Below are 17,495 nucleotides of genomic sequence, written 5' to 3'. Positions count from 1 at the left end.
CCGCCCCGCGCGCTCGGCCCTGAGGAGAGCCTTCCGCGCAGCCTCCTACAGCCATCGTCCCCAGGCTCTTCCCACCCCGAGAGGAGATGCTATCTGTAGTAACAGCACGCCGTAAAGAGGTGAAGGGGTTCAGCTTTTATTCTTGGTGTACAGTGTGACCTATGTGCCGCAGCTCAGTAACCTTTGAGATGGTCTTGCGTGTGCAGTGTCGAGCTGTTCCGTGCAGCCAAGTGTTCTGTGGCGTTGCAAAGCCAAAAGCCAGGGCCCAGAGCTGGCACACTGATGTAATTCATGGAAAATGTAGGGCTGGGTTTTAATGAAGTTGCTGTAATGCTTTTCTCAAAGGGAGTGTGATATTCAAAGTTAAACATAAAAACTTGCTAAGATGCAGTTGAATACAATAGCACATCATTGTTACTCCATAGTGACAAGAGAGGGGAAGAAATAAAAAAGAGGGGTTTAAAGTAGGGTGGGATTATGTTATAGTCGTGCTTAAGACTGAAGAGCTACTCAGTGTAAGTCACTGTACGGTTTACGGCACCTGCCTGGTGTCAGCATTAGAGGTAAAACAACAACGGATAAGACACCAAAGGTGACAAGCTGGAGGTGAGATCTTTGTGTTCAGAAGTGGTGGGACACTTTGCAACAGGAAGAAGGATTTGAAGAACAGGATTTGACAGGTTAGCTGCTTGGTACAGAGGGGAGGAGAAGCAGTTTCCTGTGTGGGGTAGTCAGGATTGGGAGAAGGCAGCAAAAAAGGTGGGGAATTTATACCCACTTTAAAGTGATAAAACTTGGGATCACAGTTATGCAGAACAGTTCCACTATGAAAAGCTGCTAGAACTTGTAGCATTGTGCATTCTGTTGGGAAGCGTGTCTTTATTTTTTTTAAACTTTTTAAAGTTACTTTTAACATTCTGCTTATTATTTTTTCCCCCAGCATCTTGTCACTACCTTCTTTATGGTCCTCCTTGTGGCATAAACGCATGCTGTAAATATGTCAGAAATTAATCAGTGTTTTTGATTGCAATTGTTTTGATTGCTGGGGAAACAAAAGTAACTTCTGCTGCACCCAGAGCAGATTAGAAAATTATCACTATGAGCACAAACTGGAGAGGAAAAGTAACAGTAGGCTGTGGTGTTGAAGGCTGGGATGAAAAGAGGGGTTCCAGCTTTGGGAAGGAGTAGACCCAGAATGTACCTCTATTATGAATAGGAGAAAGTTGAATCAATGGTTATAGAACATAGACTATGCAAAATGTTCTCATAGGAATTCTAGTTCTCATGGTAGGGCACTAGAAATTTCAGTCACTTGTGCAGTACTATGCAATTCAAAGAGTATGCCACATTGCTTTTGTTTTTCATAATTGTGAAATAAGGTATTAGTTCCTGGAAAGGGAGAGCATTAAGCTGTTGTATCTTAGTCAGTGTCCAGGCACGAGTAGGCATGCATACATTAGCATGTTTACTCTGAAGCTGAAACTTCATGCTATATAGAGGTTATATTGAAAGTCAATTTACTGTGTGCTTTTGCATCATTAGGAATTTCTGGTTCTATTGCCTACTGTGTAAATATATTTCAGTGATTTTTCTTATGTCTTGGACTAGTCTGTAAACAAAAAAAACGCCAAACCAAAACCAACCAAAAAACTCCATCAGCAGGTGTAATGCTCAGAGAATTACAGAATATATACTGATAAGAGTATTTCACAGAACAAAAATGTACGTCATTGAATCTAAAAATCCATTAGTTATCCATAGCTTTCATCTTCCTTCTTAATACACAGAGTTAGGAGCTGCTGCATGATCGAACATAACACCGTAGTTTCCATATAGATTACATGAACTTCTATCTTATAGGTTGGTTTTTTAAATTTTAGACTCCAGGACTACCATAACGGCTTTCCTAGGGGATTTGCATTATCTCCACCTTCCTCCAAAGTGAATTCCATTACTTGGAGCCTTTACAGGTAGGGGAATTAGCAGCATATCTGTATAAAATGTGGATATTTTTATGCTAACATATCTTTAGGTCATTCTAGCTTAAGTGTATAAGCATCAGGTTTCACTAAGTCACTAACACTGTCTCTGATATCAAACAGTGATCACATTAATACCCCAGAAAACCATGTAGTTCCTTTTGTATTGCAGTTCCACAGAAGGGTTCAATAGTGATCAAGTTCAATAGCAGGATGTACAAAGTGGTTTTGATAAATTTATGCAAACTCCAATGTAAATGCTTCTTTTAATCCTTTTTGTAGCAATGTATTTTAGTCTGTGTATAAACAAGTCTTCTGAAACTGCAGTATATTCAGTGATTCACCTTTATCACTAGAAGAGATGTAGTCAGTTGGATAAGGACTTTTGCGTATTTTTATTTATGCTGTTATTCAGTATCAGTATTTATTCTATTTGTATACTTTAAAATCACAAATGTTCAGGAAATAACCCTTGCCATCTGATCTCATTTGCTATCACTTGAACAGTAAGGCAGTTATTGCAAAATCATAACACTTCACTATTCAAACAGACAAGAGTTTTTATGGCCCTCCAACTGAATTTTGTGCCTGCCACTTATTACAGAACGTTACCTTTAAGAGAGGCTTGCAGCTGGTATTGATGACAGGCAACAAGACATTTGTCACCTATACTACTGGGCAACAATGATCCAGGTGCAAACATAAGTTAGCAGATGCTCATTGGAAGGAAAGAAGATGACTGTTGCTCATTTGTGAACAAAAGTGCTCCTGATTTGGTTTTGCATACATGACATTTTCAACAGGACTAAAGATCACTTGGCTAGTCCAACTCAGAGGTGGCAATTTACACAGGCTATACTTGGAACTACATATTCACTGATAGGATGTGGGGAAATTTGGCAGAAATACTGAAACAACTTAGGAGCTGCAGAAATCAGTAATTTGGAATTTGTCACCCACACGCTTAAAGATTTAAATTAGATTGCAGCTGGGCAGATAATACTGTTGAGATGCCCATAATGTGCTGTTTCCATACAGTCTTCTCTATCATTCTTTGAACATTTTTTATCTCCTCAGTTGTGTGGTTTCTTTCTGAAAACATATTCAAAATAAAGGGAAAGGAAATGCCTAATGGGATTAGCAGATGCATTCAGCAGAATGCTTCCACACTTTTTGCACTTTTAAACAACTACACTGCTTCTCGTGGGTAGCAAACCAGTTAATATACACACTGCCTATCAGCACCAAACTTCTGCATTGCATCTTTTCATTTAATAGAACAGTTGGAAACATTGCTAAAAGAAGTCTTAAGGATTGCTTAATTACGTAAGACGGAAATAACAGAATATTCTTGACTAAAATGTGTCTGCAAGAGCAAGTAAATGTTCATATGACAACAGCAGAATATCTTGCTCTGTTCAAGAAGCTAAGGCTGTTTAACTGGATCTCAGTTTTCAGGAGACTGGAAGCAGATTGCTCAGCTAGCTCTTACTGCTTTGTTCATAACAGCTTTTTTGGTGATGGCACCAATAGTGTATTTCCTAGATAGTTCTGCAATATAAACTGTAAGAGCACTGAATGTACATATTTTCACTGCACTGACCATGTCTACATTAGAACTAACATATGAATAATTCTTCACCTTATTTGAACCTATCTAGAGCCTGCAAGTAACTATGTGTTAACCAGGGACTATAGCTTGGAAGAGACTAAACAGTAAATGCTGCAACCTTGTTAAATCATGAAAAATTTATTTTCATTACATATACATGAAGGTAAAAGATTTCAGTCAATAGTGTTTTGAACAAGCATTTCTGACATGAGCCTGTTAGTGTAGCTAGTCTGAAACTTAATGCAAAGTTAGTGTTTTTCTTTATTTAGTAATTCACTTTTAGTGTGTATATACAGAATTCATTTTCCTGTTAGAACACCAGAGACAGTAATATTGCAACATTTACATTCCTCATATAAAATGGAGTAATGTACATTTTCAGCTTGGTGTAGATACATAAATATGTACAAAATAAACATTATTGTAATTATCATATTCAGACCAGTTATTATTTAGCAACATCTAAAGCAGATGCACACAGATTTAAGTGAAAATGGTGAAAAACACCTTTATGACATTAGTGACCATTATTTGCATATATAAAGTAGTACAGATAAAGGCTCGTCTTTCAAGCCTTCTGTGGGCATCCAATAACTTTAGTAAAAAACCAAAACTAATTGAGAAGCATAAGATAATTATATATATATATATGTGTGTAATGATCAGATGGTTTACTAGTGTCCATCTTGATCACAAAAGGGTAACAATGTAAAACATACACGTTTGTTCAGAGCATAAAATATTGCACAAAAGCAATTTCTTTTGAGGAAAATAATTCCCGTGTTTGTGAACAGCAAAAATGCTTCTTACACATTAAAGAAATAATATATTTGTAGTTTCTAAACCAAAGAACATTCAGTAATACTGTCAAAACTGTCATCCATCAACTCCTTCCCAGCCTGTTTTATGGCAATGGTATGTCATCAGCAAGATTTGGCAAAGAGAGAAGGCAGATAGACAGTACATGTATATTTATCACAGGCCAGACCAAATCCAATAGTTACCTAAACCAACTCTGGATGGCTTCAGTTACCCGACAATTTCAGCCTTAAAGAAATATGGAAGTCTTCAGTGCTAGTCACAGTGATAATCACACAGTAGTAGAGTAAGATTCCATTCTTCTCTGCTTAGAAACCATCTTGTCTGAATTTCCAGTCTGCAGGGCACTTTCTTCAGTATCACTGTCACTGCTGTCTACAAGTGTGTGATCCAAAGACATCTGACCAGTCCTCCTGTGTAGATGAAAGTTAATCCCACTCTCCTGTATGGAGTTAGTTATAAAATCTTCATCAGAAGAATGAAATGATTCATCATCTCCTGTGAAATGGTTGACAATGTGAATCCCATCAAAAGTGGGTTGGTCTGAGAAGTTTCTCTGGCCTTTTAGACATTTGATCTGTTAGAAAAATTTGAAGTTGACAATTAATCAGAGCTCAAGAATCCAGCAATAAAAAACCCCAAACAATAAAAACCAAACCAAAAAAACAAGTGCATTTTCAAGAAATGCCTCATTGAACTCTTACTGGATAAAATGAAAGATCTGAAAAGTACCACATTTGATGATCACTTCAAGTATTATAGTTTTAAGGCTTAATAATCAAGGTACCTAGAATCAATAATGAGAGATTCCTCTTTTACTGCATCTTTAATATCCCCACAAGGATGGTTTCTATTTTCTAGAGTGGCCTATTTGTTTCGACAGCAAACAAATAGCAGCAAATTTCTTTTGGCCTTAGCATTTTACTTTTACAGCTCCATTCTTTCTCCTATCGCCTGATTTCTTACTTGAAAAAGCCCCCCCTTCAAAGAACAGGGTCCCAAGTGAATATTGCAGCTTCTCACAGTCACAGAAAAAATCCCAGAGAATATGTTTAGTTCAGTCTACATTGTAACATTAGGTATCTTAATTATCTAATTCAGATCCAATGAGATTTCAGATCAAGTTGTATGAGAGAAATGTCTCTGTATAGCATAAACAGATTGTAGTTGCAATTTTAAGAGAATATCAAACAAGACAAAAATGATTGTCAGACCATGGACAAGATAACATTTTAATTCAATGTGATGCACAGTGATACACAATTTCAACCATGCATTCAAGCTATTCAAAACTAAACCCCAAAGCACTAAAGTCTGGCAAGTCCCCTGTTAATTTAATGAAAAATAACTGCAGCTCATGGAAGACATTCTGGAGGTTGGTTGTTTTTGTGGTGTTTTGGTTTGTTTGATCTAGAATTTCTTTTTTGTTAGCTTTTAGTAGCAAATACCTCAGGGTCAGTTTGACAGTCTAAGAGCATTAAGATAAAAAATCCTGAGGATGCAGATAAACATTAAAAATGGATTATAGAACCTTCCAAATGTCACTCTAAAAGCTTAAAAAGGAAGAAGCACCAAGTGCTACTTTGGAAGCGACTTTTTGCAGTAACAGACCTGGAGAATAGAAAGAATAAAATGCTGAAGAGTTTCTTTACAGAAATCTGTTTGATGTTTCATAAATCTGAAGCAATATTCACTTTGATAAATGAGAAGTGCATGTATGTCCTCAGTATTGACACCAATAGGAGATTTTTACCTGTCCATTTGGGGAAGAAGGAATCTCTGTACTTACCATGGGCTTGAGCAGAAGATGAGAATAAAAAGGAGTTGAAAAAAGATTACAAGAGTCATAATCATGCTAGAAGGCATTAAATTGCACGTTAGCATGTAAAAACTCCAGCTTTTGATGTTTTATCAAAAAATCCCTGTTAGAAATATGGGTACATGATGTAGATCTAAACCGTGGTTGTTACTATGCATACTAATGTTAGTTTTTTGCATTTTCTTTACATACACATAGGCTGCAGTTGTTTATGAGGACTTTGTGTAAAGGCAAGCAAAACAGAGCTCCACATTTGCACAGCATAACTCATGATGCAAGCAAAATCAGCTTATACCAGAATAGATAATTTTTACTAGCTTATATACCGAGATGCAGAAAGCCTGGTAAAGACATTCTTGTGTTATTTAGAAATATTATTCCTGAAAATATCCTGCAATATGATCAGATTAGCTGCCACATGAATTTTCCAAAACAGCTATCAATTTTAGTCACTAAGAAAATAAAACACAGAAACCCAACAATTTCTCTCCACCCTCACCACAGGAAAAAAAAGAACTGCTGTACAAGTGACTACAAACTTCATATTAGAATAAGAAATTATATGCTTTTAGGTCTGTACAGTTGAGCCATTGGTTCACCTGAAATTATAAAGCTGATACTCAATGTTAGTTGTTTTGAACACTCAGCCAAGCCAATGACCTCAGCTGTTTTCCTGAAGACTTAAACATGATACCTTTAGATGAACTTATTTAGGAAACATGACAAAATCATGGTTTCACAGTTTTAGGCAGTAACCTTTCCAAATGGGAGTCTGTGGAAAATGCTGTTGGTGAAAAGAGATCATGAATAGTCACAGCCTTTGCCAGTTCCTAAAGGGAGTCTCAGAAAACACTGTTATCTTTGTGCATCCTTTCATTAAAATAACAAATCTGTGACCTTCCAGAAACCCTTTTCATCTGCAGCTTTACACTTGCCTGCCTTTTTTTCTTAAGTACTCCTCACATCCAAGGGGAAACAGACTGCTGTGAAGAAATGAACATACTGCAGAGAACACACACTACACATCTACCAATGTAACTTCTGTCTACTTCAGAAATGGCCACCTCAGCCAGAATACTACAGCATAGACCTTGTTTGTATTATGGGGATCAACAGGCTGGAGAGCAACACTGCTGAAGAGGACAATGGGGTCCTGACACACAGGAGGCTAAGCCTGAATCCACTCTGTCCCTGGGCAGTGATGAAGGCTAACAGCATACTAGGCTGCACTGACAAGGGCAAGTGTACTTTCATATTTGAAGATAATTCAGGGGCCCTTCAACCTAATATTTGTTCAGGAGCATTTCTGAAGGAACTAGATTATTTGCAATTTTTATTGCAACAGGAAGGCTTCGTAAGGCTTCTCAAAGCATTTGAAACAACTTGCAGACAGCCTGCACACCAATGCAGTTAGATACCAGTGGCCAATGCCACCATAAAGCTCTAAAATGGAGGTTTCCTAAAATGAAGTTTTGTACTCTCACATAACTTTACAGTCTAGCAAGTGAGGCTCTACACTCCTAAAAGAAAAAACAGTATCTTTTTTCAAGGCAGGAACATTACTGTCCTACTGGCTCAAGGCAACAGTCCATCAGCCTAATACGGTATCTCCAACAGTGACAACAGGCCTCCATTCACTTGTCCAGAAACTGTTGTAGCAAATATGAATGAAATCTTTTTCTAGCTGCTTTGACATGCATTTATACATCAGCCATCCATGACTGATTATATTATTTGCTGTCTATCTCCACATCTTCCTATGGCAATGAATTCCAGAAATTCCTTTATTTTTAAACTAATCTACTTGTTTTAGTAACTGCCCCCAAATTCTAATAATGCAGGAACAAGTGGTGAAAAGCAGTTCTGTGATCATTTTTCTGAAACTTAGATCACATCTTCTTCAGCTTTCTCTCTAGAGCAGATGAGTTCCAATTCGTTTTAGCCTCTCATAAACAGGGAGTATCAAGACAACTGTAATTTCAGTTGCCCTTTAACTTCCCTACAGACCTTCTTTATAAACTCTCTACATCCATCTAGATAGCAAGTGGCAATACAACTCCCTTTATTTGGTTTTTAATATACTTCCTGTTGATGCCCAGCATTGCCTTGTCTGATTTGGCTGGTGCTGCATGTTAAGCCAGTGATGTCAGAGGACTCAATACCAACTTGAAAACATCTTTCCTGATTTGTAACTACCAATTCTATGTTTGCCATTGTGTAGGTATGGCTTAGATTTTGCAATAGATGAATAATCACCTTATTCACACAGAAGTTAATTTGTCAGCTTTTTAAGACAGACTTGAGATTCTTGCTTGTCAGGGTTTCATTTGAACGTGGAAAAAGAGCTTAAGGTAGGAACTAAAGCATTAAGCTAAGATCTTGCCAATCATCTACCCAAGCATATCGAGAGAATGGGAAATCCAACTAAGGATTGGAATGCAGGATGTGTGGACCCAACCCAAACACAGCCTGCCCCCTCCCCCCTCCTGTTCTACTCTATCCTTATCCCTGAAGGAACTACAGCCATGTTGAGCAAAGTATGGACTTGCACCCCAGTGTCTCTTACTTTCTGTTCTCTTTTGTACAAAGAGTCAATGTTTGTTAAAGGCTTTCAGTTTTGTGTCTGGCCTTCCTTCATGTGAAGGGAGCTAGATCTCTGTCACTCCAACAAGTGACATTTAAATGAACCTGTTTCTTACTGCTTCACTTGCAAGAATCTCAAATCTGATCACATCTGCCAAAAAAATTTTAAAAAAACAAACAAACCAAAACCCAAAAAACCCCAATTAAAAAAATGGGTGTGGTAAACCCTGTGTGTTTTGCTTTTAATTCTCAAATCAAGGTCATATTGTCTAGATGACTGCAGCTTCAACTCAGTTTTCACTACTGCACATTCACATGGTCTTTAGGACATTTCAAAGGGTTAATAACATTATGTGATCAAAATATATATCATCATTATCCCTTCAAAAGCCAGCTGAATCAAGAACAAAACCTTAATAATGTGTGTATTTATATACCTTCTTGTGTCTAAAGAATTTAGCATTTTAAAGACAAACTGGTCAACATATGAAAATACTTCAACTGTACATACTCTTTAACAGGTAACACTGTACTTCCACAAATACAGAAGAGCTGGAAAAAGGTGAACAATCAGATCCTTGAACCTTAGAATAAACTTTCTTACCTGATGCTGACTGCCTCATCAAGCCAGGCGTGAAGGAGAAACAGTAAAGAGAAATTTAGAAGTTTTAAACAATTCAAAAGGTGTTCTATATTACATAGTAGAATCAAGTTTGAAGGGTGACAGTCAGTTGCAAGCAAGTTATATTTCTAAGTTGCTTTGGTTTTTTTGACTTGGGACCAGATGTCAAACTTTGAAGTGGGACTTTGTGAATGAGTTTGACTTAAGCTCTGGGAGATATTTTTATGTTGTAACCTGTGAGGTTTTAAGCTAGTAGTTCAGTGGTGAAAAGTTGAACTAAAATGCTACTGTCTGCTCCCTTTAAAAGGCTTCAGTAACTAATTATTGACATTTACTCAATTCCAAAGTAATAAAGACAGGTTTTAACAAAGCTTGCCAATAAATATTAAATCTAGTCACAGTAAGATAACCAAGCAATACGCAAGTGACATCAAAATATGACCACTGCCTTGGGTGAATAAAATTGGCTTTGGCAGAAGGCAATATGTCAATTTAAATGTTTATTTAAAAAATAGAGATCCTGAATTCTCAGTGCTTTTACTTACAGGAATCTAAAAATCAGAATTCCCTCTTTATTTGTTCCAACCTTAGTAATAGTTGAAACTCTTCATAAGATTTCCTTCCTTCCAAACATGATTCAAAAGAAAACTAAAATGTTGCTGAAAATATGATCTAACCACATTTAGCTGAAGAAACAAGTCATAAGGATTTTCAAATACCTCTCCTATAATTCAGAAAAACACTGTCAATTTGGCACCATGAAAATAGAGATTTAGGAGTCAAAACCTAATTACAAGCCAATAAAAAAATCAGTTATGATCTATTAAATTATAATCACATTTAACACGAATAAAAGCAAACTACTTGGAGTTCTTAAAACTTTCTGAGACTGTCCACAGCAGCTAATGGGATCCCTTATACTTAACAGCTGACTGCTACTTAGTGATGACTCTCCCATCGTAACGAGATGACTCCAGTTTAAGGCATACAGTATTATACTACCACTTCTTTAAAAATACTCCCACTAACTTTTTTTTGGAAAAATGCTTATCACAGCAAATGAAGTAATTGGACCATCTCCAATGGAATTAGTGGGAAATATGTTGCCATTAAGGACAAAAATATCAGTTCAGACGAATATTACATCCAGCAGGTACTATGATGCAGAAGCCATTTTTTCCCTGTACTCAGCACTGGTTAGGCTGCACTTCAAGTGCTGTTTTCAGTCCTGGGCCCCTCAATTTAGGAAGGATGTTGAGGTGCTCAGTCACATCCAGAGAAGGGCAACAAGGTTGGTGAAAGGTCTAGAACACAAGCCCTATGAGGAGCAGCTATGAGCACTGGGGTTGTTAAGCCTGGACAAGAGGAGGCTCAGGGGATAGCTTATCACTCTCTACAGCTCCCTGAAAGGAGGTTATAGCAAGATTTGGGGGGGGGAGGGTGTGTCTTCTTCCAGGCAACCAGCAACAGGACAAGAGGACATAGTCTTAAGCTGTGCCAGGGGAAGTTTACGTTAGGAAAAAATTCTTCACAGCGAGTGATTGGGCATTGGAATGGGCTGCCCAGGGAGGCGGTGGAGTCGCTGTCCCTGAAGGTGTTTAAGACTGGATGTGGCACTTACTACCATGGTCTAGTTGGTAAGGTGGTGTTAGGTCATAGGTTGGACTCAATCTCAAAGGTCTTTTTCAACCTAGTTCATTCTGTGACTGTGATTTTTGGAGTTTATAAATGGATTCAATCTAATATAGCTGCAGTGCCATTTCTCCACATCTTTGAGCAATTGTAGCAAAAACCCCTTGAAACTGGCAATAGAAGCTAATCAGAAATCAGAGCAAGTAGTAAACTCTAGGCTGTATAATCCTACTGTGGGCCCAAGCAGTAGAGCAGTGAATGACAATATTAAATACCTGAACAGACCTAGGCTTTTTTTCTGGCTGTGCCAGTATGGCTGCTATTCTTCAAAGTCAAAAAACCCAAAGAGTCTCTGTACTGGCTTTTTTTCCCCATCTATAGTAGGCTTAAAAGCCTACTATATGAGGTACTACAACATTAATTGAATCTGCCCCACTCATCATTAGCTCTTTGGAAACCAAGATTATGTATGCAGTTAATTACTAAAGTCTCCTGTTTAAGGAGACTATTACCTTTGTTTTTGAAGCTCATACTTTTAAAAGGATGACCAAGAATTACATATTGCTATACAAACTGAAATATTTATCTCAAATGAACTTTGCTGACCATACCACTAAACAGAGTTCAAACCCCTCCAGTGTGTTGTAAGCGAAAAGCAAAAGAGCAGCAGAGAATTTCCAAGAATGAGTAATTTCAGGCTTTGGGGTTTTTTAACAGCATTTAAATATTTGGCCTCTGTTTTAAATTGCCAGCTTCTGTAAGTCATATTCAGTCTAAGAGTAATACAAAATGTGTTACAAAATCCCTATAGCTGATAGGAAGCTTAAATAAAATCTACAGAACTATTTTAATGCATTGAAAGAAAGCTCACCCCAGTTGTCCACCTGTTTATTTCAATTGCTCTGAATGTACTCTTAAATTTCTTAAGTTTTTATAAAAAGTTTTATTATCATTTTGAGAGCACTTGAGCTAAAACAAAATATGATAAATTAAGTGTATGTTGTATATCAGTTTTACCATAGACGAGTCTGCTGTATTGTAAACGTGACAAAGATTAAAACCAGCAACAAGCGTTCAGACCAGAAGGTTTCCAGTGAATCAGAACAGGAAACCAGTAAAGCGATCAATGGGAGGTCATGACTTTATGATCACTGCACTATATGGTTAAAGTATCTGGTTTTGATCTAGTACAGTGTAATCAAGTTAAACTTTGAAGTTAGGTATGAAATGTGTAATTGAAGTAGCAACAGCGCTGAGGAATACCCAACTGTTAATGCTATTTTGAAAAGAAGTCAGTATTTGGTAACTGTGTCAGGTTTTACTTCTTGAGGGATTTTTTTCTAAGATCTGACAGGTTTGTTGTAATGAGACTGTGTGCAATTCCAAAGGAAGTTCCAAGATGACAGGCCTAGGAATTTTCCTTCTACCTACTAGCTAGTTATTTATAGAAAGTTCCCAGAAACTCTTTCTACAAGAAGCTGTAATGGAAGTGTTTATTTGGAGTGAGGACATGGCCACAAAAATATTTTAAATCAGCAGTATAATCACACTTAATGTACTGCAATTATTATATTCAAGAAAATACCTAAATCTCAATACTCCTTCTCCTTACCGCATGCATCTATAAATACAAACGTTACTGAAACCTCAAGCATTAACTAGAATGTACTGGCTGATAGAGACTGAAAATGAGCCCATTACAGGCAACAGTTACAGGAAATGAGCATTTCACACTTTTACTCTGTCCTTTTAAAGCAGGATTTAAACTCAGCATTTTTAAATGGACTAAGTAACATTTTTACCCCTGATTGCAGAAATGACTTTCATCTGTGCTGGCTGCCACTCAAATTGATAAAAGAATTTTAGGAGGTGTTTCTACCACATTTCCACTGTTCACCCCACTTATATTCAGATAAGCTTACGGAGACCTATTACAAGCTAATATATAGCAGTCTTCTCCTGAGCTTGTTTTCTTCCATAGCTGGCACCTGTGTATGGGTGCTAACACACAATTTTTGCAAGGAACAACCACTCAGATACACCAGTGGAACCTCAATTCCTCCATTTTTCAATCCCCAAAACTTGATTTATAGGTGGAAAAACATATCTGACATAGCTCTGATCAGTAAAGCAGACAGGTCATGCAATCAAGACAATCAAGAACATTATTGCCATGATAAAGAAATAACTTTATCTATAATCAGTTTACTTGCTTTGGCAATCCACATAAACTTTAAAGGACACAGTGTAATTAATTATAGCTAGCTATATTCATCTCTAATGTAGCAATCGAGAACTGTTATTACATTGCTCAGCAAGACAGATCTGGAGCTTTGATGTGTAGAATACAGTCAGGAAAAAAACAAAGGGGGAAAATGTTTATAAAAACAGCAATCGCCAATCTTCATTTATTTTACCATTGAATCTAACCTGTAATAAGTGGCAGTGAAACAGTTAAGATTCATACCAAAAATCATTGCCCTCATCCAAGTAAACAAAGTCATACCTGTTCCATTTAAGGACAGACTACATCACTGTCCTGGTTTCACTGATCACATTTAGAGGTTTCCTTCACCCTCACGAGGGATGGAAAATATTTTGTTGATGGTGTTACCAGGGGGGAAGGGAGAGGAATAAACCTTGTCTGATGCAAAGATGCCAATGCATGGAATGAAATACCATCATTGTGGAATCAATACTGACATTTTGGGCAAGCATAACATGTCTGTGTTAATTACACTGTGACCATTCAAAGTTAATTGAATTAAACAAATGATGGTCATAAAATACACATTTTTCCATTGTATGTTCCATCTGCCTGTTGCTTGCTTATTTAGTGAGATAGCTGCCAAATAGCTGCTTATTTAGAGATTTAGCTGCTTTATTAAGGGCAGGGTAACTAAACTGGAGAAAGTTACTGGATAATTAAGTCTCCCAATCAGTTCAGTCTTTCAGTAACAATCTGGGCATTATCAAGCCAGTATAACATCTCTGACCCTTAAGGACAAGCTGAGTTAAAGGAATAAAGCAATTCACTTTTCTAAAGCATAAAGTATATATTTAACTATCCTGTGTAGACAAAGCTGCTACATTAGACTGGGTGTTTGCAAACCACATGACCTCACAAACGCTATCTTATCACATCACAGGTTCCTCAGACTGACCACAACCACTTAAATCAGGCTCTGCCAGCACAGAGGCTCTGTAACTTTGACACACACTAGTAAAGCAACTACATTTTTAGCTGCCCTTGCAAGAACTTTACTTGTGGGGAGGGAAGAATCTGATCATCTCTTGTTCAACTGTGCTTGCAAGATATGGTGAAAGAAAAGCACATGATTTATTGTGCTATAAAATTCCACCACCAGCTGAAATGCTTACTTTGTAAATCTGAGGGCTAACATATTTCCTTTCAGAGACAACATTTCTTATCAAGTAAGAAAACATTTATAGAGAGTCACATATTTTGAAAGCATTTGTCTAGTAAAAAAACTATTAGAAGATGTTAATGTGACTCTAGTCTGTATTGAGAAACAAGTGCTTTACAAGAGTTAATACAGGACTCTCAACCAACATTACTGAGAACTATGAACGGAAAACAATTGACTGAAGTAAAAATTGACTGGAATGAATCCCACAAATCTTAGCTGGTTTTATAAAAGTGAGCAAGTAAAATGACAGTTTCCAAGAGACAAATGTAGGCGTGCTCGTACTATATGAAAAAAGAGTAGTAAACTTCTTCCAGAAGAAATGGGGGTGGGGAAATAAGTGTGCAAGAGACTGAGTAAAAGAACATTTTATCTAATTGCAAATATTACAGGAAGAGTACGAGGCCTTTTGGGCTCTGCTGGTTTTTCCCTTGTTCTGATGAAAGAAATGTTACTTATTTCTGTTCCTCAGGTACTTAAATGGTGATAAATCTGATCTCTCATTCTCATTTGTACACATGATTTGATCCACTGCTATCCATCACTCTCTAAGTATGTCTTCAGAGAACTTAAAAAAATTTCTGGTAGGTTTAACTTTAACTAGAATTCACTTTCCCCAGTTAATTCTCATATCTCCATTATGCAAAGCTATGTTATTTACTCCAAGTTATTTGCTCTGCTTCTGAATGTAGTCTAGTGGTAAGCATTGAATTTGACTCAATGGAAGCCTAATAATAAAATTAACAGAGAAAAGGAATAATGCTTCCTCACTGGTATACCATCATCAAGCCCAGATGCAATTATGATGAGAGAAATAGGAGCTAGGAATGCTGCTAGCAGTGGCCAGCCCATCTCGTGCTACTCCAGTGGGCCATAAGCAGCATAATAATTTTGTTCTCACCTATGGCCAATGCAGGAATCATCACTTAGCTGCTTGTAAAGATATTCCCTCATCTCTTCCAGGGACAGCCTGGATCAATCTGTGCTGGGGCTCAGAACCACTCACTGATTTAAGATTATTAGCTAATAATAAAAAAAACAAGGAGGAAATAATTTGACAGCTTTAAAACACAGTTTACCTACCATATAAGTTTATGGTATTTAAGACTAAAGGAACTGTTAATGTGGTTTAATATTTCATTTGGTGTACTGTAGTGCATTGAATTTTATTTAGGTATTTTATTGTGTGGCCCATATAGGTGAATTTTTTAAATCCTTCACACTGATGAGCTACAGTTCACTTTCCCTTCTCCATTTTAGCTTCAGCAGTGAAAGCCTAGCAATCTAATGCAAGTTGCAAGATGTATCCTTAATTCAGCCATATAACCAGTTACTCCTTTGGTCACAACTTATACATTATTTATCCTCAAAGTCATTACTTAAAGCATCTTGAATTTTATTTACACAAGCAAAATCTTTTAAAAGCATAGTATTTAATCTCCAACTTTTATATCTCTTCATTAAGCCAATCTTAAAATGTTAGCTCACCAAGAGCAAGATGAGACCAAGAGATAACACCTCTATCAGAATCTTACTGACTGCATTAGGTTCTTGAAACATAATATCAGATCCATTCCTAGATAAACTATACCTATGTGGACATGGAAGAGTAGTAAACTAATGCTCACTACTTCTTTGAAGAGCCGTCAAGTTTTCAGATACTGAAATGGGAAATACCTTTAAAAGCACCCCATTTTCTGCATTGTCAATATGCAAGAATTTAACCTCTAGAATTTCACTTAAAGGTACTATTATAAAGTCTTTTAAATGCCTGAAAAATTATTTTGGCAAAATAATAATGCTCCAGTTATTTGCCATGTTGTTCTTCTTAATCAGCCATGCTGAGATATTGTTAACTGGACAAGTTTGCAGAGAGTTTTCTAAATGTTAGAACAGTATGCCACACTAACATCAGAATTTTGGGTTTTGGTCAAATATCAAACACACCTGAATAAGATTTGCACATCATCCTTGCTTCTTCTCAAAATATTGCAACTAATTATTCGTCAAGAGGATATCTCATTAGAAAGAAACAGCTAGGAGAAAACTCTGTATTCTCCCTCTGACATTGGTCAATATAAGATGCATGCAGGAAAAAAAGGCAAAATATTTAGTGGTACTTTCACAATGTTCTTCCTGAACTCCAGCTATCAGCTCTCAATTCCTGGGGAGTGGAATAATCCCTGCAGATGGACAAATGCCATAGTAAAATTGAAAAATGGGCTATATCTTCAACATCTATATTCCTGCTTTCTAAGAAAAAAAATGTCTTAAGTGAAGGAAGCACTGTTTCTGTATGTTGCTGTTGCCTTTCATAAAGCTGTCCTCTAACACAGCCAATACAGATCTGCAGTCCCAAATTGTAGAGGCTACTTGCTTTTGTGAACTTCAACACATGTTCGACAGAATTCAGCTTTTAATATGAAAGCTGTCATAAGATTAAACCAAATCCAAACCAAATTTGAAGTACTGTAGTATATAAAGATGAAAAACTGAAATTTAACAGCAAAACAAACACATTAAAGGATTCCAAGAGAGCCAAAAATCACCTAACAGTGTGACAAAGGCAAACTTTGTAAAGTTTCATGTGAAACAACTTAAAGCACTTTGTCCTAAATCACAAAGTCTGAAAGACTGGAAACCACTTGCTTTTGTCTCCAAAGGTGTCTTGCGGTCTGCCAGTGTAGTTTGTGGGTAAGCACATCAATTCTAATCTTTTGTACCACCCCTGTAATCTAGGTAACACATACAAGCCTTGCAACATCCAACAGGAAGCAGAGGCAGCTGCTGGGTAATATATATAAAGTTACTGCACATACAGAGGGGTAGTGCATGAAATGCAGAACTTCAGCAGTTTATAAATCATTTAATTCCATTCAGTTTGAATTGAAAGGAAAAGGTGGGAAACTACAAGCAACCTCCTCCTTAATTCTCCAGTATATGATTTGTGTTCAAAAGAATAACAGCTTGTTCAAGAGTCACAGTTTTCTTAAACCTTCAA

General features: G+C 37.0%; 1 protein-coding gene and 1 long non-coding RNA gene across 7 annotated transcripts in view; one reads left to right on the top strand and one right to left on the bottom strand.

Annotated features, from left to right (window-relative positions):
- The first annotated feature begins 6 nt into the window (after nt 1-6).
- Nucleotides 7-17,495, top strand: part of LOC108445586 — a 53,609-nt gene continuing 36,120 nt past the window's right edge. The window contains exons 1-2 of the long non-coding RNA XR_001860511.1: nt 7-119; nt 1,881-1,970. This is a non-coding gene — a long non-coding RNA (uncharacterized LOC108445586). The remainder of the gene's footprint in view (nt 120-1,880; nt 1,971-17,495) is intronic.
- EVI5 (ecotropic viral integration site 5) overlaps nt 3,707-17,495 on the bottom strand; it is a 78,061-nt gene continuing 64,272 nt past the window's right edge. For 4 of the 6 annotated variants that reach the window (XM_017729903.1, XM_008630273.2, XM_017729904.1 and 1 more), the window contains one exon: nt 3,707-4,987. In XM_017729903.1, the coding sequence (XP_017585392.1) occupies nt 4,682-4,987 (306 nt within the window). In that variant the 3' untranslated portion in view covers nt 3,707-4,681. Of the gene's footprint in view, nt 4,988-9,416; nt 9,427-17,495 lie in introns of all 6 variants that reach the window. The other 2 variants (XM_017729906.1, XM_008630272.2) reach the window with 2 other exon arrangements.

The sequence above is a fragment of the Corvus brachyrhynchos genome, unplaced genomic scaffold (assembly GCF_000691975.1).
Source record: "Corvus brachyrhynchos isolate BGI_N302 unplaced genomic scaffold, ASM69197v1 scaffold101, whole genome shotgun sequence".
Lineage (NCBI taxonomy): Eukaryota > Metazoa > Chordata > Aves > Passeriformes > Corvidae > Corvus > Corvus brachyrhynchos.
Note: the sequence above shows the minus strand (reverse complement) of the source record. Positions and strands in the feature narration are given on the sequence as shown.